The 22,797-nt window shown below is 38.8% G+C and overlaps 1 protein-coding gene across 4 annotated transcripts in view; it reads right to left on the minus strand.

Moving 5' to 3' along the window:
• The window catches only part of EXOC6 (exocyst complex component 6), a 175,810-nt gene that overhangs the window by 62,304 nt on the left and 90,709 nt on the right, over positions 1 to 22,797 (minus strand). For all 4 annotated transcript variants that reach the window (XM_074959080.1, XM_074959079.1, XM_074959082.1 and 1 more), the window contains exons 16-18: positions 21,324 to 21,435; positions 19,433 to 19,567; positions 134 to 313 (exon numbers count right to left, since the gene is read on the minus strand). In XM_074959080.1, coding sequence (XP_074815181.1) covers positions 134 to 313; positions 19,433 to 19,567; positions 21,324 to 21,435 — 427 coding nt within the window. The remainder of the gene's footprint in view (positions 1 to 133; positions 314 to 19,432; positions 19,568 to 21,323; positions 21,436 to 22,797) is intronic.

A 22,797-nucleotide genomic window follows, 5' to 3' on the forward strand; every position in this document is an offset into this window, starting at 1 on the left:
TAAGCAATCTGAAATCATGTCTATCCCACTAAAATATTTACTTAAAAGCTATTTTCTTCCAAAATCAGAAGTTTAAATTTATAGAAAATAGGACTCCAATAATCTGAAAACAAAGCCTATTTTGTATACTTACAGGCAAATGAGTAAAAACTTGGAATGTGCTTCTTAAGAAATTAATAAGGTCCATTAAATATCCACTAGCTCTTCCAGCAGACTCAGACATTGTCCAATTGTAGTCAGCAAGCTGAATAAATTCATCAATTTTTTGGTTCAGTTTGGTGTATATTTCGCCTTCTGCTGCATGTCTTGCATCCTGAAAAAAAACAAACCCCAATACTGCATAATCACCACTCAAAACTTTATTAAAATGGATATAACTCATAGAGGTGTCATTTAACAGAGCATATGACTTTTTGGGAATCAAGTAAAACACTGACTAGTTTTTAAATCCATGCTGTAACTTGTGGCTTGAAAGCACAACCTTGCCAGTGGCAACTTAATTAAATCCTTGGTTTTGTAATTTTTTTTTTTAATATCAACATAGTACCATCCTGAATATGGTTTTTCAGATACTATGGTTATGTGTACTATAAAGGTGTTGATAAATGAATCTCGCTGTAGAGCAACATCAGTATTCTTCAGATTCATCCAGGAGACTTGGAGTCAGAATCAAAAATCAGTCAGTGGAAATCTTTAACTCAGTTTTGGAAACATATAATGAAAATTTACCAGACCAGGAACAAATTTATTTGCCTACCTTTACAAAGAAAACTGATTAAAAAACCTAATTATCATATCTGTTATGGCTGAACATCCAGGAATCACAAGATTTTACATTAACAATATACATCCTAAATAATAAAAAAATGCACATTTTATGAATATGCATTTCCTCTTCATAAATGACAGTATAACACACCAGGTTTCAGAACACACCACTCATTATCAATCCGTCCTCAGCAATATCAATTTTTTGTGGGATAACAGCAATTTCTGACTTCACAAGGACATTGTAATGATGAATATATTAAAGATTATGAGGTGCTCAGATACTATGCTAATAGGAGTCAGTTAAATAGATAAAATAAATCCCAGAGCAGGTCATGTCCCACATAGCACCTGAACCTCTCATACATCTCAGGTGTATGGGTGAGGAACCGGTGGCTCTTTGAGATATGTTGTCCACACAGATTCTATTCTTGGTGCACATGCACCCCATGTAGGCAAGACCAGATTCTTTTCAAATAGCAGCGTCCAGTAGGGCCATGCCTGTGCCCTGAATTACCTCTCATCCCACAAAGCCGAGGGCATAAAGTGGAGTGGCCTCAAGTGCCTCAGGTCCTTTGCCAATTAAAATCCCATAAGAGCAGTCTCTGATTAGCAGGGATGGAAGGCAGGTTGCGGAATTTGCATGCACATCTCAAAATCCCATACGTAGCAGGGTACATAACTGTTCTTTCTTCTTCGAGTTATTGTTCACACAGATTCCACTATTTGTGACTAACAAGCAGTTGCCTATTTGCTTGGAGATGTGTAAGAGGATGTGAGTTGTCCCTTAACCAGTTCAAACACAACAAATGGCCCTGGTAACCCTCAAGGATTCTTCCCACTACTTTCTGCAAAACTCACATTGTGCCACCATGGGGATTAGGGGCTTTGCCCAGGGAAGGAAATTTTGCTATGTTCTTCTGAGGAAGAGGAAAATGAATACACATCTTCCAATAGTGGGGCAGTTCTGTCAGGCATGCCCTGCCTGGTCTTGCAATCTGCACTGAAGGGTGGTTTGGCAATAACATCCTGTTGCCTCTCGATGACAAGCAAGTCCAATGCCGATCCCTCAGAAAGGTCTCTACACCAAAACGGAAATCCCATAGATGACCAAAAGCAGGGTCTCAGGTTTAGAGGAGTGAGCCTTACGGGAGGCTGTTTGCCTCCTTTTTGAAGAGAGGTATTTGTGCCTGTTCTCATCCCTGGAACGATGCTCCTTCTGGTGGACTACATCAGTTTGGTGCCCCAGCTTCCACGTTAACTCCACCCACAGGGCCACACAATAATTTCATATAATTTTGCCCCCCAGCCTCACATGTGCCCTTTTCCTCCCAGCTCAACTATATTCCTCCTGCAACTTTGGAGGTACCATACCCCTTACCAGGCCTTGGGGGAGGGAAAGCTCCCCAGGGATTTTTATCCCCTCTCTCATTGGCCTGGGGGTGGGGTGGGGCGTGTAGCTCACAGGTCCTTCATGCCTGTCCACTCTGCTATACCTGGGGGGGAAAGGCAACTCCAAGGGACTGGTCTTCTCCTGCTTCCCAGACCAGGGGTTATAATATTAGAGAGAAAGAGAGGGGAGATGGAACAGGGAGGATACAGGGGAATGGATATATTTTTTCACAGGAGGGGAGGCGTAGAGATCTGCTTTGGGCTACTGGGTCCTTTCTGCTCTCACCTCCTCTTTCCTTTCTTGCAGAATGGCGCCTGCTGCTTCTTCTTCCCCCTCCTGAGGGAATGGGAAGAGAACTCTGTCTACTGCTGTAGCTGTGATTGGCTGCTCTTTCCCAAAAGGTGAGGAAGTGGGGAAGACAGCCTGAGAGTTTTTCTTCCTGAGTAATCTGAAAACTGAATTAAAGCTGGAGCTTCTCACATAATTGTGAGACTAGCTCCAGCAGGAGCCAAAAATGTGTTACTCTGAAATTAGGCAACATTGGAATTATATTTACTTGCCTCTAAATCTGGTGTGTGTGTGTGTGTGTGTGTGTGTGTGTGTGTGTGTGTGTGTGTGTGTGTGTGTGTGTGTGTGTGTGTGTGTGTGTGTGTGTGTGTGTGTGTGTCAGATGAATGGGCAAGTAGAATTTAGTAAGGCTGCTCTAACTTGCTACTTCAGGAACAGACAATAAAATAGCTGAGCTGCTAAAAACTGGGAGGACAATGATATTAAAGTACTAGAAAACCATAAAGGAGGTACGGGAGTAACAGGAGGTACCAGACGACTGTCTAAAAATAATAATTGTACCAATCATGAAGAAAGGAGATCCTACTGATACAACAACAATAGAGGTATAAGCCTATGGCTGGGATCCGGAAAAATCATGATGAAAGTAATTGTCAACAGATTAAGGACAATTTTAGAGGAAGAAGTAAGTGAGAAACAGTCCGGTTTCAGACCTGGCCTTAGTTGATGAAAAAAGCAAAAATGGAAATTAAAGATGTTTGCTGTTTTCATTGACTTTACAAAGGCATTTGATTCAGTTTGAAAGAAAGCATTATGGAAAACAGCACAATCATATGGAGTTCCAGATAAAAGAATTGCAGTTATAAAAGCTAGGTACAAAGATTCCTGCAATGCCATAAGAATTGGTGGGAATTAAAGCAACTGGTTCAAGTCAAAGTTTGGTGCAAGACAAGAGGGCACGGAATCAGTCACTTTTCATCATGTTATTAAACTGGACATTAAGAGCATTAGACAAGTCTAATACAAGGGTGTGACACTGGATGATCTAGAGCAGTGGTGGGCAAATGATGGCCCGCACGTGGCTCGTCAGGGTAATCCACTGGCAGGCCACGAGACAGTTTGTTTACATTGACCGTCTGCAGGCACGGCCGCCCGCAGCTCCCAGTGGCTGCGGTTTGCCGTTCCCGGCCAACGGGAGCTGTGGGAAGCAGCGTCCAGCACATCCCTGCAGCCTGCGCTCCTTCCCGCAGCTCCCATTGGCCGGAAACAGTGAACTGTGGCTACTGGGAGCTGCAGGCAGCCACGCCTGCAGACAGTCAATGTAAACAAATGGTCTCGTGGCCCACCAGTGGATTACCCTGACGGGCCGCATGCCCACTGCTGATCTAGAGTTAAGCTCCTTAGCTTGTGCAGATGACATTGCAGAACTGGCAGACATGTTTGCATTGATGATGATACTCTTCACACTATTGAAAAATTGGTGTAGCCAACTTCAGCTTACTATAAATGCCAAAATGACTAAGTGGTTGCATCTTGGGAAAGGGACAATAGATAAAGCGCAACAGCTAAGTCATAGAACAAGTAGATTCTTGTGAGTACCTAGGACACTTGATCAGTGAGGACAGTTCCATCAAGGATGAGGTTACAAGGAAATGTGCTTTAGCGACAAGTGCTGCACAGACATGGGTGAAATTATGGACTGAAACAAACATTATATATACTAAAGTGAAAATTTATCAAACCAGCATACTAACAGTATTACTCTGCGGTCTGGAAGCAGATGCATTAAATGAAACAGACATCAGAAGGCTGGAGGTAGAGGAGATGAAGAGTTCTTTGAAAGACAGTGGATATAAAGTGGAATGCTTTTAACACAAATGAAAAGTTAGAAGGAGAGTAGGATGTGAAATCAGGGTACAGGGTTGATCACAATTGAAAAGATTACAGTGGTGGGGACATTGCAGAACACAAGCAGATAACAGGATGCCAAAGTAAATAATGCAAGCACAGCCAAAGTCAGTTCAACCAAGAGGCCAACCACTGACTAGATGGTGGGACATCATATGCAGGGCCCAGGCTGGGGTTAATGGAAGAACAAGCCATGGACAGGAATGAATGACGACTCTGTACTGTTCCTCAGGTCTGCAAAGATGCTCAGGGATGAAAGAGAAAGAAGCTCTAACTTGTACATATGTAGATTTTCATTACAACAAAAATTTTCTCTGAACACTGATAGAATCTCACTGTTTCCATGAAAATAATAATTTGATTTATGTTTTAACTCTTTAACATATCAGGAAATTCGTAACTAAATATTCTATGGCACTCTTAATTCTACCCTCTTGCTTGTAGTCATACAGTATTTACTCTTCCTCCATTCAGGCCCAGACTGGTCAAGTCAGACAAACCAATATTCAAGTTGGCAGCAAAACTCCCACTGATTTAAAAAGAAACAGGATTAGGCCCTATTTTAGAACATGCCAATATGGTCTTTTGTTGTATCATCACATGACATTGAACAACGTGATATACAATTTTGCCCAAAACTTATATGGGCTATTCAGGTGTAGGAAAAAAAAACCCTAACAAAAACAAGTAACAGCAACACAGGTAAATGTACACACGTATTTACAAAGGTATTAAATTGTCAGATTATATCAATCAATTGACATGCAACTAAATTTACTATCTTATTCCCAGCATAATTCCCTTATTCTTAATCATTAGAATATAAGGTATATGAATTGAGAATCTTAATTTCTCTTTAACGGAGGAAAAGCATTTACTGAATGTGTAAAAATGTCAAATGAAAGATTATCCTAAAATGGCATTTTATGATCAAAGCAACCTGTAAAAGCATCAAACAGATCTCCTAATTTGACATTTAAGAGTCTAGCAACTTGTTAAAATGTCAAAGTATTATACTGGCATTTACTATTTTGTAGATTGATAGGACTGTTAAATCATCAGTTAATGATAAACCTTTACTTGATCTTTTTATTTAATTCATAACAATCTGTAACAACAAGAACTGTACATTAACTCCTGCAGGAGTGAGCTTCCTGAGCCTAGTGTGATTGATTGTTTGAAAAAAAGCAGACACTGAGGGATTGGTTGTACCCTACCACCTGCTAACTGGATCTAAACAGCTGGCACAGGTCTATTTAAACAGTGACAGCACCAGTCCCCCTTTTTGTCCTGTAGCCAGATTTTGGTTACACCCACCTATTTTGCTTTGGTTATAAAGTTACAATAGCAATCGTGTGCTGCCAGTATTTTAATAACAAAGGGCTCCACATTCTCACCCAGGAAAAATATTGAACACACCAGCCTTTTGGGGTAATCCAGCCCACTCCAAAAGCAAAAGTTTAGTTTTCAGAAGGACTACTGTGATCCCAAGGGATAAATCAAAAAAGACATGGCTTACCAGTGTTTAGTAATGGGGCAAAATCACCTCAACTTTCCCTTTCATTTGGTAAAAGAATTTTAACAGGGGACTTCTGGGAGCTCCCAAAACTCCTACCCACCATCACAACAGTGAGTTTGATTTCTTCAGTGACTGTGCTCCTTTCTTTGAGAGAGGCCCCAGGGGGCAACTCTTCCATAGTACCACATGTATACTGTAGGAGTCCATTTTATCAACATGCCCTTCAACATTTGAATGAGGCCATTAGGAAGTTTAGGACCTACCTACATGGGGAGTTATTCTGAAATAGCTCCTGATTAACTCCCTGTGTGGATGCTGCATTCTGGAATAAGAGTGCCTTATTCTGAATTACTTTAATTTACTGGATTATAATAATCTGAAATAAAGCAGCTCATGAAAGCTTATGCTCAAATAAATTTGTTCGTCTCTAAGGTGCCACAAGTCCTCCTTTTCTTTTTGTGGATACAGACTAACACAGCTGCTACTCTGAAACCTGTAACTTCTCAGTGTAGACAACCCGTTAGTTGGGGGACATAGGTTTCAATATGCTGATGACACCCAGTTTTATATCTCTATCTTGTCTAAACCAGACTGAACCTCTCACCTAGTGTCTGAATGAAACACTGTCTAAAAAAATTAAATAAGATATACATTAAAGTGATATCATGGGGGAAAATAGGCAAACCTCTAAAAGGTTAAAAATGGAATAAATTTTAAGAACATAAGAATGGCCATTCTGAGTCAGACCAATGGTCCATCTGGCTCAGTCCATCTTCCAACAGTGGCCAGTTACAGATGCTTCAGAGAGAGTGAAGAGAACAGGGTAATTTATCAAGTGATCCATCCCCTGGCAGCCAGAGGTTTAGCGACACCCAGAGCATCGAGTTGTGTCCCTGACCATCTTGGCTAATAGCCATAGATTGACCTGCCCTCCATAAACTTATATAATTCATTTTTGAACCCTATTATACTTTCCGCCTTCACAACATCCCCTGGAAATGAGTTCCACAGATTGACTGTATGCTGTGTGAAGAAGTACTTTCCTATGTTTGTTTTAAACCTACTGCCTATTCATTTCATTGGATGACCCCTGGTTCTTGTGTTATGTGAAGGAGTAAATAATACTTCCTTAAACACTTTCTCCAGACCATTCATGATTTTATAGAGCCCTATCATAAACCCCCCGCCAGTCATCTCTTTTCCAAGCTGAACAGTTCCAGCCTCCTCATCTGGAAGCTGTTCCATATCCCTAATCATTTTTGTTGCCCTTCACTATACTTTTTCCAATTCAAATATATCTTTTTTGAGATGGGGCCACCAGAACTGCATGTGGCATTCAAGATATCGGCATATATAGTGGAATTATGATATTTTCTGCCTTATCATCTGTTCCTTTCCTAACTGTTTCTAACATTGTTAGTTTTTTTTTTTTTACTGCCGCTGTACACTGAGCGGACATTTTCAAAGAACTATCCACAATGCGTCCAAGATCTCTTTTTTGAGTGGTAACAGCTAATTTAGACCCCATCATTTTGTATGTATGGTTGGGATTATGTTTTCCAATGTGCATTACTTTGCATTTATCCCCACTGAATTTCATCTGCCATTTTCTTGCCCAGTCACCCAGTTTTGTGAGATCTCTATAATTCTTTGCAGTCTGCTTTGGGCTTAACTATCTTGAGTAATTTTGTATTGTTGTCCGACTTTGCCACCTCACTGTTTACCCCATTTTCCAGATCATTTATGAACATGTTGAACAGCACAGGTCCCAGTATAGATCCTTGAAGGACCTCAATATTTACCTCTCTCCACTGTGAAAACTGGCCATTTATTCCTACCCTTTGTTTACTATCTTTTAACCAGTTACTGATCCCTGAGAGGATCTTCCCTCTTATTCTATGAGTCCTTATTTTGCTTAAGAGTCTTTGGTGCAGGACCATGTCAAAGGCTTTCTGAAAGTCCAAGTACACTATATCCACTGGATCACCCTTGTCCAGGTTTGTTGTCTCCCTCAAAGAATTCTAATAGATTGGTGAGACATGATTTCTGTTTACAAAAGCTATGTTGACTCTTCCCCAACAAATTATGTTCATCTATGTGTCTGAGAATTCTGTTCTTTACTATAGTTTATACCAATTTGCCTGATACTAAAGTCAGGTTTACTGACCTGTAATTGCCATGATCGCCTCTGGAGCTATTTTTTTTTTTTAAATAAATCAGCATCACATTAGCTGTCAGTCAGTCATCTGGTACAGAGGCTTATTTAAGCGCTAGGTTACATCTCACAGTTAGTAGCTCTTGGTCTTGGTGACTTTTTACAGTTTAATTTATCAATTTGTTTCAAAATTCCTTCCTGACGTCTCCATCTGGGACAGTTCCTCAGATTTTTTGCCTAAAAAGGATGAGTCAGGTATGGGAATCTCCCTCACATCCTCCGCAATGAAGAGATTTCTATTTTTAAAAATTTAACGCATAGGGTAGAGGCACTTATAAACTGATCTTATGGAATGTAAGTGGGATCAATAAGACTAACAAAGAAAAGGATATTCTTCATCACTTAAAATGTATGGGATCTGATATAATTTGCTTCCAAGAGATGTACTTAATAATAATGGTACATACCAAATTGCAGAATGGCTAAGTTGGTGAGGTGTCTGCAGTTTTTCATAAAAAGAAAAAGGGATTAATCAAAAAAGGATTTTCTAGTCCAAATGAAATATGTTATATTAAAGTATGGTTCCCCATGGGGAAAAAATAATACTTTTATGTCATGCCGAGGAGGAGAGAAACCATACAGGGTATCTTATAACCTTGTTGTCTGTGCTTCTATTTAATTCTATGATCTTTTTTCTGGTGTTTAGCTACCACAGTGACAGGCACAGTATGAGCACCTAGATAATTAACTGAAGTACATCTAGCTCCATACACAAGAAGTTATATTGTCGTCGTCTAAATCCCAAATGAAAAAATTATGATGGCACACATAAATAAGTGTTCCTTGAAGTTACTGTGCACACTCCAGAAACAGTATAAGTGAGAGTACTTAGTAAACTGGAACCTGACCGTAATATGCACAAGAACAAAGATAACTGATAAAAACTGAAGTGAAGAAAAATAAGGAAAATTAATGATTGAAGTTCTAGAGACAAGATGGGTGAGATAATATCTTTTATCTGATCAACTTTTGTGGGTGAGAGAGACAAGCTTCCGAGCTTACACAGAGCTCTTGAGCTTGAAAGCTTGTCTCTCTCACTAACAAAAGTTGATCCAATCAAATATGTTACCTCACCCAGCTTGTCTCTTTAATATCCTGGGACCAACATGGCTACAACAACGCTGCATTACTGAAGTTCTGTTTATTGTAAGATAGGGAAAGTGAGAGACCATGATAAAGTCCTTACATTAAATGCAAAGGCTTTGCCCATCAGAAAACTGTCAAAAACTGTCAATCGCAACTGTTACTAACACAACCATCCTAATTCTAAGTTCAGTCAAAAGACTTCCAGAGCAGGAAAACAGAAAAATATAATATTGAAAGAGATACCACAACTTGACAAGCAATCCCTGACTAGAGGTGAGAGAGATCTAGGATGGGCAGAGGAAGGCTAAGACTAACAGAATTTTTCATAAACAATTTCCCCTTGTTTTAGATCTTCTCTTCCCCATCCTACAACAAACATTAAGATGACATCTTTATGTTATGCAAATTCAGCAAACATTAAGACTTAGGAAGGATTCTCTTGTGGAGCTGCCCAAAGCATATACTCCATCCCTATTTTGCTCGAACGTGACTTAGTGAACGAGTTAATTAGAGAGACCAAATTTTAAAAATGGAGAGTTTGGGCCCAATAATGACAGGGCACTGTAATCAGCCTTCTCTGTTGAAGAGCTAGCCAGACCTCAGACACAGAGAAAAGAGGCATCATCCCATATGCACTAGATGAATATGTTCCTGAAGGTTAAAAACCTTCTCTTGCCTGCTTGACACTGTGAAGAGGGTTTGGCTGAGCTAATTAATTTTGAATGAGAAACAGAATAGAAAAAATGGCTGGTGTAATGAAGTTTAACATGATCAGCTCAGCCTAATAAATTTTGGAGGGGGAACCATCCAAAGGAGAGCACTTTAACAGCTAATAATTCTGAACTGAGCGAGGAAGAGTTTATATGTTCAAGTTCTCAAGCCAAAAATAGAACAGTGAGGGAAATCACATAGACCTCAAGCATCAAGAAATTCCAAAGTGCAGAACTGAAGGAACCTAACACTTACATATTTAAGTTAAGTGACATTTCTATAGAATTCCTTACTAAAGCAAGACTAAACTAGGCACTATAGGTAACTACTGTGGCTAAAGAGAAGACTGATTTTCTCAGAAATCTGCTAACACCACTGTGAGAACTGGACCAAACAAATGAAAGAAGAGAATCTATGCCATGGAAGAGGAACCACCTTAGAAGCTGTCCAGGGTCATCTCTTACCAGAGATTGTAGACAGAAAACCCCAATTTTTGCCACAAAATAATTCCTTGATAATTTAAGTCCAGTCATTCCGAACATACTTGGGAGCCCTAAATAGGTGGTTATAAATTATCTGAGATTAAGAGTTAGTTTAGTCTCTTATCACCGAATAGGGGAAGAGATGCCTGCCTAGCCCTCACCAAATAGGAGAAAGGATGCTTAGAAGGGGCAAGAATAGGGCAGCTGTGTGCCAGCTTTAGTCTCCTAGGGAAGAAGAGCTCCTAAAATACACTGTCGCTACAGGCATAGCATTTCCATTGAAAAGAGAAAGCACTAGGCTAGGGCATACTGGAGCTGCTAAGGCAGACTGTTTTCTTAGCAGCAGCAGTGGGACAGAATTTTCTTTAGTGACCGAAGGTCTAATCTACAGCCATCAAAAGGAAGAAGAGAAAGTTCCTTTAGGCAGGAAACAGCATCCACACTGCTTTGGGTTTGGGGAGGAGTAGAAGTTCCCACTCTGCAAACAACAGAGAGAGAGAGAGAGAGAGAGAGAGAGAGAGAGAGAAAATGAACCACTGGACAATTTGGTTACGAGAGCACTCACCAGCCAGTGAGAGTCCTTGTAGGCAAAATTAGTCATGAAGACAGTCATACAGGAAGTGTTAGTTGCAACATCAAGTCAGAAGTGAACCCAGATGGTCTCTCAGCTGGGATATGTGAGGTAAGGAGGAAAGGACTGCGAGATGAATCTGGAAAAAGAGGAAAGGACTCTGTCTGAGTGTGATTCACAGGTGGATCTAACCAGCATGAAGTTCTTTTCTTTGGCAGTACAGCACAAGAGGCAGCGCAACAAGTGTTCATGTTAGGAGGAAACCAGCCTGTAACAGCAGAAGTGCAGGAAAGATCACACTGTAAGTGCAGAGGCCCAGAGAGTCTAGAAAACAAAAATGGGACCATGGCAGCTGTGATGGCAGCCAGGACTCAAGAGGGACACAAATGGATGAACAGCTCTCAAGTTGTATGACAAGCTGGATGAGCAGACAGAAAAGCCAGGCAGTGTTTCAGGGAGACTAAACTGAGCCTTAAGAACAACACTTATTACTTCAAGGAGACTGCTTTACTCTGGGCACATGCCAGGTCAGAGAACTCTGAGGGAACTTATGAAGATGGTGGATTTTTCAGCTAGTTCCTTGAAGAATATTTTCTTGTATGACTGGGGAACCTTATCTTTGAGGACCTCTGCAGCAAAAGATTCCACTCCCGCCTTTTTCCTGTATCCATACTTCCTATTTTCTTCTTTCTGAATTTCTTGTCTTCTTGTCTCTCTTCTATACAAAAGTTGTAAGAAGAGCTTAGAAAAAGAATTAGAGCAAAGTACTGTGCTCTGAGGTTGCACTCAATTCTTCCAGGACAAAGGAGGCAGAGAAAACTGAGATAGAAATAGGTGTCATGGTGCCTTTACACTGACTTTGAATAACAGTGTTTTACCTCCATTCTTTCTAAAACATCCAGCCACAATTCTTAAAGTAAGGACACTCCTGTATAGGATGAGGGAGAGGGAGATGTGTAACAAAATAAGAGTTCCTAAAAGCTTAGTTGACTTGCACCTTGTTAATGTATGGGAGGAAACCCACAATATACAAAATGAACTGCTTTGATACAGAATTATTTGGATAAATGTTTTGTGCCCAAATTAACTGCAGCAAAAACAAATAAAAATTTGATGAATGAATATGTCCATACAAACTAGAATATGCCCATGGCCAAGTGGCATCTCTTTTTATAAGGTATTCACAGAGAAGAACTGTTGAAATATAGGAAGAAGCTACAAAGAAATAAGAAAAATAGAGGAATTAACATGCAGTGTGGAATAAACTAACAAACCTGAAGGAAAAATGTAATGGATTAGCACGCTTATCCAATATCCTTACTAAACACAGACACAAAAATTCTGTGATGGGTTCTAATAAAGCTTCAGAGAGTCACAGAAAAGTTAAACAGGGTTTATTGCAAGAATGAAATCAGCAGACAATCTGAGGTGAACATTAAACTGTATTCACCTGGCCAGATTAAAGCACCCGGATAATTTTTTTCTCTCTTGATTCATGGAAAGCCCTTGCTTGGATTGAGTGGGTAATTTAAATACTTGGAAGGAGGAATCTATATCCATATCCAATATAATATATATCTATAGACACATATATGTGTACACTCACATGGGAGACAAAATTGGTACGGCCACACTGCACAGGAGCCCTCTTCACCTTTGCTCTTTACTCTACTTACAAAACCCCAAGCAGAACAAATGTGAGCTAATGGGAAAATTGCAGGCCTCCAGGTGGAAAGAACATAAATGCACTGTTCTACAATGATGAGAGCTCATTGTACCTCACCCATCCTTTAACATCTGTGCCAGAAGTGATATTAGAATCGGATAGGTTTAGTCTTGCATCTAGGTACAAAACAGAACTACTCAACAGGATTAATCTTTTATAGTCCATTCATTTAAGAAATTCTGTTCATTTGTTTGGGTGTACCAAAATATATATAAATAAATAGTTAAATCCCTAAAATTCAAGTTACAACTGCTTAAGTTACCTAATAATTACCAGTAATTACCAAAAAATAAAGTCAAACAAACCCAGCCTTTGCTGGAGAGAATATGAACTCACCATACACACTTTCTAGGCTAGGATGTGTTTGGAAGTACATTTGTTCATACATAAAATTTAAAACATCCTTGAATTCTGCTTTGATAAAGTTAACCTATTATGCTTTGGCAGACAGTCCCTCAGATGTACAAAACAATAAAGAGATATTTATTCAAAATATATATAACAACAAGGAAATTCATCACCACACTATGACTATCCAGAATAAAACTCTACAAATTATGATCTGGCTAAACATAATGTGAGAAACATCCAAAGTCTTTATGACTTTCAAAATTATACCCAATAAAGTCTCTTTTACTTCAATAGTCAACAATTTATTAGGCAAGTATTATTAAGTATTGGATTTCAGAACTATACCTGTTGCCAAAGAATCAAAACATGATAGGAATAGTGCAGATACAGTTCTCACTTCACAGCTCTTTCTACCATCACACAAACTGTCAAAAGAGAATCAGAGAAAAGAAATCTCTCTTGTGGACCTCTCTTCACCTTTTCCATTTCTCTTCATAGACATAGAAAACTGCCATAAAAATCAGTACATAACTGCCATGCTCATTAAGCTGGCAGCAGTACAGCAGGCACTCTATGGTGCTTACAGAAAATGTATGGACTCCATCTGAACCTCGGCTACTATTGACTTTGCTTCCTTTTTCTGTTTTGCCAGGAGCTGATCCAAAAAAGGTGCACTTATCCTCAAGAGTGGGAATATAGGCATATAGGCATTTCTCAAAGGAGAATTTCTAGTGTTTTGGGAATTCTTCAATGATTTCCCGTGGGCAGTTTTAGAGGCACGCCTTCTGAACTATTAGATCACAGTTTCCATACAAGTGTATCAAGATATTAGAAGATAAATGATCCCATGTTTAAAGCATGGATAATTGTAATTTTAACTTTAATTGACAACCAGTTAACTAGACGGTTATTAGTAGCTATGAAGATTTTCCATTCCATTATTCTGAATTGTAACTCTGAATGTAGGTGAGATCTCTGCTTCTTCCACAGTGTCATGATGAATTTATGTTCTTCATTTTTTTTTTAAGTTCTAGAGAGAAAAGACCTTTATAATTTGGAAGATTGGTCAACAAACAGACATTTGTAAATTTTAATACATATTCAAATACATTAAATGCGATTACTGTACTTTATCTCCTCTTTTGTCATGAACTATAAATAAAAATTAAAAACAAATATAAAATAACAGCCAACATGCGTGATCAAGTCAGAGAAATGGGTAGGTGAAACCTCAAAGATATTTGGCATAAACAATCTTCCAATTTGTCTCTCTTCAAATATGAACCCATCAATACCTACAAAGAGGCAGTTCATTGGGGATGATCTATAATGGGATTATTACTCATACACCCAAAGCATGACATTTTAATTTATAGCATCATGTAATTCTCAAGGAAGACATGACTTTCATATCCTGACATGTTTCCATTGTAAGGCTAAGCTCATTATTAATATAAATCCACTTAATAACTTCTACATAGTCTACAGAAATTGTTTAATTTTAAAATCCAGTAGGGCATGTTATTTTACCTGTAAATTAAAAGTGTAAACCACAAGGCAACTGATCATATTAAAATAGCATCTCTAAGTCTATGTTGTGTTCATTCAACTTCTTATTCAAATTATTGTGACAACTTGATTTGTGCCCCCCAAGTACCAATAAACATATGGCTCCTATGTATTTGACACCTTCAAGCTGTTTCCAAGGACCCCATACATATTATATGAGGAATACATGCATATATTTTTGTTTTTCTGTATTGTTATGAGAAGAACCAACAGCTGTATTCCTGTGGGTCAGCTTTCCCCTGAACCTTGTAAGGATCCTGACCACTGTAGGTAAATCAAGTAATTTCAGCTTATTTCCAGTCCAAAATCTGCTCTATTTTATGTACAGCTGCCCACATTCTAAGGGACTCTTTTGGCAGCCAGAGACCACTGGAGCACAAAGATACCCCTGCCATGTCCCCTTTCCTCTGAAAATGCTCCCATGTCAGGGCCAGAAAAGTTTACAGCACAGAGCCACTACACTGGCTCTATGTCATATGGAAATTCCCCTTACCCCAGAGGAATCTCCAGGTGTCTGGTTGAACTATCTTTCTGGCTTATTTGTGTCACTGTGGTGCAATACAGACCAAGCAGGGACCAGAATCTGATGTAATTTTTCTTAGCCATGGACATTTTGAATTACTTGGCTAGAATGGAGCTTCCTCACATAAATTGTCTTTAAAGATTTAATTTTTGTGGCTAGGTTTGGAGTTAACCACATGCACCTATCTGACTTACGAGTGAGGAAGAAGGATGGCTTTGTGATTAAGATTGTGGACTTGGAATCCAGAGACCTGGGTTTAATTTCCACTCTATCATAGACACCCTGTGTGACAATGGGCAGGTCACCTAGTGTCTGTGCCTCAGTCCCCCACCTGGAAAATGGACATAACAGTACTTTCCTACCTCTCTGGGGTGAAAATAAATTCATTAACTGTGAGGTGGTCTGCTACTATGCTGATGAAGGCTATTTAAGTACCAAAAGAGAGGTAGAAAATGTAACACATTTCCATCACATGATCTTTTTTCTAGTTGTTTATAACTTTGTCAAAGTAACAGTTGAAGATGAAATTTTCCATGCTGAGTGTATGCCTCAGGTTGAACTTTATCAGAGCATTTCAGCTAAAATGGTCCAGCCATTTCTGAGAAACATATAAGGGGAAAATAGGCTGTTTTGCCCATCTTACACAATTTTACAACTGTTTCATTGAGAAGCTCTGTGCTGTGGAGCCGGGACTTGACAACTGCCAGGATGGCAAGAAGGGAAATTATTCTAGTGTCAGGGATCTGCCTTCTGCAGTGCTGATAAAAATCAGCTCAAATTTGGTCAAGTTATAACCTCTGAAAATGCTTCAGGTTACACATGATCAACAGAGGCTTGTTGAGACTCTGGCAGCTAAATTCTCTGAAGAGTCCATCAGCACTGAGCATGCTCCCATCCCTGCACAGCTGCTATGTGCCAAACAGACTGCACATGTATGCTCCATCCCAAGGCTATAGGGGCTGAGCAGGACTTTCCCTGCGATTGTTCTTCCTGGCAGCTGAGAGCTACTGTGCTGCAGAGCACTAGAAATGAGAGCAGAAATAGTGTCTCCTGTGTTTTCAGTGTATCCATTGCTTGCACCGAGGCAGTGAAGAGGAGGAGGAAGCAGCCTGACTTGAATGCAGAGCAGTGAGGGGCAGAGACAAGGTGGGGATAGAAGCAGAGAGGCAGAAGAGGACAGGAGCAGAGGGAGACAGACGTAGGAGTTGGTGTGGAAGTGATCGAAGCAGAGGGGAACAGAGACAGGATGGGGATGGACCAAGGCAGAAGGACTTATAACTACTAGGGAACATTCCTCTTAACAACCTGGAATTGAACCCAAGATTTCTGAGTCTCAACATTACTTCTTGGCCATCAACAAATAGCTGTGAAACCCTCTAGGGGCTGAGAATAACAGTCTACTTCCTCCATAAACTCAGGTAGCAGTGATCTGTCCAGAAGATCTAAGGGTTCTAAAATGAAACATGGGTGTCAATATGTTTCACATGATGGAATTTCTATTTTCTTAGTTTGCTTTTTTAGAAACCTAGGAAACTGAACACAAGATTACATTAAAAGAACCTTAATAAAGTTGCAAGGTCAAGCACTCAAAAGTTATGAAATGCCATAATTAAGGTTGCCCATGCAACCTTAATTCAACTCCCTTGTGTGTGTGTGCATTATGATACATGATTCAATTACATGATCACATACATGTTTTTTCTGAATAATTTAAGACAGTTTTTTTGTATGCAATAGATAGAGAGATAGATCCCAGGAATCACATATTCAGTGTAAATTTAGGAATGGTTTACATTTGGAGTCACATATATCTATCTTGGAACATACAAAATTGTAATGCGGTACGCAACAGTTGTGATATCAAAGTCACAGCATATTTCATTATTAGATGATAAGATAACAACGGTGACATTCTGTAGACTCTGATGTGACTGTTCTCTTTCAACATTCCTGAAATTTTGGTTTACCCATTGCATCCTTTGTATAGGTAGAAATTTTAAATTAAGGTTATGTAAGTGGAAGTGAAGTAATATTTTAAAGCCGGTGGAAAGGTGTTTTTCATGTGCTGATATAAGTACTTTGTAGTAACATGTGCAATAAACTGACCATCGCCTACATTCCAGAAAGTATTTGTCAGGTAGTAGCCACAGCCAGAGGCAAGATATCTGACCAGACAGAACTCTAGTCTAATCTGGCTTTGCAATTCTTGTCTAGTTGAACATTTTAGAGATCAAACTGTGGCAAAAACGTATTTATGAGTGTAAAAGTACTAAAAATAAAGAGATATGAACACATGAAGCTATAATGGATAGAGTTACAGAATATACCGGGCTCCCACATATAAAATGAGTACTCTAATAGAGAATAAAAGTTGTCAGAGTAGCTTGGATATGGCTGGATTCTTTTGAATGGGAACTATTTTTTTATGATGATTGTACAGCGCCTCAGATAATAGGCCCATGATCCTTGACTGGTGGCCTCTAGGCATTAACATAATATACATACCAACAAAACAACAATTTTACATATGAGTCAGGATTGCTCCATAACAACTATAGTCTAGATTAGAATACTGTACTTACCTGATACTAGAAACCAGCACTCAGAAGAACATAATATTCCCTTACATAAAACCCTTCCTGAACAGGTTTCAGAGTGGTAGCCATGTTAGTCTGTATCAGCAAAAACAACAAAGAGTCCTTCCTGCATCTGATGAAGTAGGTTCTAGCCCACGAAAGCTTATGCCCAAATAAATGTGTTAGTCTCTAAGGTGCCACAAGGACTTCTCGTTGTCCTTCCTGAACAATTACCTTACCAAAATCAATGGAAGAAGCAACAGCTCAGAACCATGATGCCACACAACAGGCTTAGGGTATAACTACACAGCAGCTGGGAGTGTGCTTCCCAGCCTGGTTAGACAGACGTGCACTAGCTCTGCTCCAGGTAGCATGTTAAAAATAGCAGTGTGATTATTGTGGCATGGACAGCAGCTCAGGCTAGCTGCTCAAGTACAATCCTGCCCAATCCCCTGGGTGGCTAGCTTCTGCCACCGCCTGTCCCTCCACAGGCACATTGCTATTTTTAGTGTGCCAGCTCAACTAGCGCTAACATGTCTGCCTACCCATTCTGGGAAGCACCCTCACAGCTGCTGTGTAGACAAACCCTTAGCTTGATGAACTGCAATGAAAATCTGTGCTGGGCCTAGATTTGTGGTTCATTAACCTTCTATATATAGCTCTTTTTGGTGCTAGAAGACTGACATCTATATGGTAGCCATTCCTCAATTTACACTATGAATAAACAATTTCTAGGATTATAATCTTACTAACCATTAGGTCAAACAGATGCATATGATCAGTTAAAATTAGAATTTAGAAATCAACAATTCTTTCCTGCCCACAGCTTCCCCCAACACAGTTTTTCCACCCTCCCCCCACCACTTAGAATAGTACTAATCATTAAATTAAATTGACTCAAACCTTTTAATTCTAGCCAACAGACATCAGTATAAATAAAATAGGGTGGCATAGAGACAGATATAATTACATTTTTACATATATTATTGTGAATGAATACCATTTCTTATTTTAAATGAAAATTCAGTAAAACCTGATTCTAAAAAGACAAATATATAACTATTATTGCTTTATAAACCATTTCTAAACTTTGTAAGTGAAGTTCTGCATTCTGTCTTGCTGTTGCCTAAGAGCCTTCAAAACAATGTGTTTTCTAGCAGTGCAATATCAGAATCATGTTTTCATTCTCAGGTTTAAATGTAATTATACAACAACGGTTTCACTTTTTAAATTCTGTTTCTTTGACGTTACTAAGTAAGAATGCTTGAAAATATATCATGAAGTACTACTACTACAGCAGAAAAAGGCAAACATTTATATATATATGTACACACATACCTTTTGAGCAAACCTATTGTTTGTTTGATATTGTTCTGAAACTAAACATTTTACAGTATAAGAAGTACAATCTATTAAAGTTTACGATACGGTAAATAATAAAACCACAAATTAGTTCATGCCTTAGTCTTGGGGTATCTGCAAGAGTTTACTCTTTCGATGTACATACAAACACATTTTCATGTCCTATTAATATTTAAAATGCCATAAAAGAAAAACTACATTTGCCTGTTCATTGTTAATACTGATAATTTATCTTTAATTCTCAACATTTAGGAAACTGTTAATGTAAAAACATGTAAGAACCCTCTGGGCCCTCATTTATTTTTCTTTTTTACAGTTAATGTATGGTGATTTTAATACAAAGATTTTTAGACTTCATAATTTAAATGGTGACATATTACATACCTTAAAAGTGGAAAGACCATACAGTCTTGCAGTGTGAACAGTCTCTTGGGAAATATTTGTTATGTTAGTTATGAAGTCCTCAAGGTATTTACAGGCTTGTTCCAGGTGTGTTGTGTTTATGATGATTTGCACCAGCTACAAAATACCAAAAATCCAGTAAAATGCCCTTGCATCAACAAATATCACCTGATTTTTTTTAAGAGTTATTGCTTTCAGCCACTGCATTGCTAGTAGATAATTATAGTATTACAGGATACAACTGAATAACTGCCAATTTTAAAGACAGAATGCAAATACTGCTTACAAGTCAGACTACAGCGTACATACGAACAGTCAAAAATTTAAAAACAAAAATTATAACCATCAATTCATTAAAAAGAAATTCCATTTTATATTGTAAGACAGTTACCATTAAAAAAAGATCACCATAGCCAAATTAATAATTCCATACCAGAAAAATCTCTGCATTACATTAAATGTTATGGTGACAAAGTGAAAGTCAAAAGTTAGAAAATTTCAAAATTAAGATTGCACCCTTGTGTATAAACTATGACCCAGTATTATATGACATACTCTTTTTCTGCTGGACCCAGGTCCTTGTTCAATACCCAAAACAGACAGGGCTTAGTGGATGAAACAGCATTTCAACATTTCTTAAACCATCATTGTACAGTGTGTGGCCCAATGCCTCATTACTGGATGGCAGCCAAACCCTACCCAATATAAAGGATTCTTCTCTCTCTTTATAGTCTTTTTTATGGCCCCTAATCATTTTAGCAACTAAGCACCTCAAATACAATAAAGATTTTATCTTCACATCATCCCTGAGTGTTCAGGAAGTACCCTATTTTACAGATGTACAACTAAGGCACAGAGAGATTATAGACTAGAACCTAGATCTCATGGCCTCAGCCCAGTTCCTTTAACGGCAATATCATTCATCAGCTTTCAGTGGACCCGTGCTGCTACCATAGCACAGCATATAATGCAGGGAATGAGACACCAGACTAAGAGCTCATCTGCACAGTTAGTGCTCCGCAAGTCAGGATGTGATCTACAGCACACCAGTTTTCTGTGCACTAACTTCCCATGTGTTCACTGACACAGCAGAATGAAAATCCTAGAGTACACCCCACATGGGATATTAGCGAATAGCTAGCCAAAGAACTTTATATTCACCCCCTTGCTTGCTGCACGCTAACTTGCCACGTTCACAAGCACTAATTCACTTTCCAAACCTGTCTCGTTTTCAGTCTAATACACACACTGAATGAAGCTGGGGTCCTGTGGAAAAAACAGTATGTGATCATGCAATAAAATATTTTATTGCCATGCACACACAAAAGGAGGACATGGGGTGTAGGGACTCTTAACTTTGTTGTTTCTTGAACTGATTGCTTCACTTTGCAGCTGTGTGTGTGTGTGTGTGTGTGTGTGATTTCCTCTTTTTAAAAATATGAAGAAAGAAATTCCACCATGTTCTTCTATTTGTACATAGCAAAAGAATACTCTGCACTGAATAACGTGCAATCAATGAGGCAGGAGCCCTTAACTCATTCCTTGCACACCTATGTCTTATTGAACAGGACTCTTCCAGTGCAACCCTTCCTTCAATACGCATCCACATATAAACATATATTTCATTAGACCCAACACTCTACAGCTTTGTCATTTTCATATGGCAATATACATCTACACATCCTCCTCCTTTTCTATTTCTTGAATTTATATATAAAAGTGTTTCTTGCAGTTTAAAACCAAACAAATTATTACATTTGTTAACCTAATATAAAGCTTAGTACTACAATATAGCTGGATTTATGAAAACATGTTTAGCAATAATTGTCCTTTATATAAAAAAAATCCTTGCGCTATGTATTTCGTAACTTACCTCTGTTAAACCTATGTGTGGCTTTTTGATGAGATTTTGTAAACAACTACTTAAAGTTCTTGTTAGCAGCAAATTTGTAGATTTTCTAAGCATATCGTCTATTTCTGTTGAACTGAAAAACAAAGTTTTGAATACCGTTAAACCTATACTAACATTACAATAGTTTAATTGAAATACATAGCACCTTTACATCTTCACATGCTTAGCATCTTCAACCTGGTTTACAAACATTAACTAACCCTCTCTGCTATGGTGGCTCCAAGGTTGTCTTTGACTCTTCCTCATCTCTGCCTGTCAACTTCTTTCTCATGTTTGGACACTTAGTCTATTTAAATGGCACCAACATCTACTGCCCTTTCATTGTTTCAAGCTTTTCCTCCATTCTCTGCTGTTTTCCTCCTGCCCTACTTATTTTCTCCTTTACCAACTCATGTCTGTGCCACAGTTTAATATTCAACATATCCCAGAATGATATCCTTTTAATTAGATGGATTTAAAATCCTTACACACAAATTCCAGGATCAAAATTACTCAAACACTCACTGCACTTATGCTATATGAATTTCTGAGCTTGCACCAACAGTGCTTCACAACCACTTAGGGAAAGGCATTGACTGGGTTATTCTAGTATTTTGTGGTATCAGATGTTCAGGCCATGTAATCACATTAACTAGTAACCTGTCAGTCTCCCCATTAAAATGCCATTGGTAGAAGTGAAGAAGTCTAGTGGCTCCTCATTGTCACATAAGGTAATGTGTGGTGATCAGAAGGCAAGTGGGAGTCAGGAAACATCTATACATGTTGCAGAAATAATATCTGTCTACTGACTTGGTTAGGTAGTTAAAAAAAATTAACCAGCTTCAGTATAATTAAAGTGACTAATCTGTCCCCTTCTGATACACAGCAAGGACAAAAGTATGCCTTTCACATCCTTTTCAATAGAATCAGCTATTAGCCTGCTTCCAATCTGAAGTGACTGGTTGGGAGTTCTGTAACCAGCCAATCACAAGGAAGACCTCTTTCTTTCTACCTTTCTTTCTTTTTTTGACTTCAGAGGGGTGCCTCCTCCCCAATATCATTGCTGCAATGAATAAAACATTCCCTCTAATTCCAACATTTAACACCACACACACACACACACAGATAATCAAGGCCACGACATGTACTGGAGATTGTAGGGTAGCATAGTAGCTGTTTTTAATGAGGGATTGCATATTTTTGCCAGCAGTTCAGCCACTTCATACTTGAGCTTCTCAGCACTCCTAGATTTACACCATTTGGGCCTAGTGACTTGTTGCTTTTTAAATAATCAATTTGTTCCAGCTCTTCTTCTAGGAATTATTATTTGTAATTTATCAGGGAGCAGCTACAAACTGAAGTATTTAGCAGACAAACTGGATTTAAGAACTTCAAGGTTTGGATTCAAGCCACAGCCATATTTTGGACATCCCTGATTTACAGGCCTATCACTGCA

Source organism: Natator depressus, chromosome 7 (genome assembly GCF_965152275.1).
Source record: "Natator depressus isolate rNatDep1 chromosome 7, rNatDep2.hap1, whole genome shotgun sequence".
Classification (NCBI taxonomy): domain Eukaryota; kingdom Metazoa; phylum Chordata; order Testudines; family Cheloniidae; genus Natator; species Natator depressus.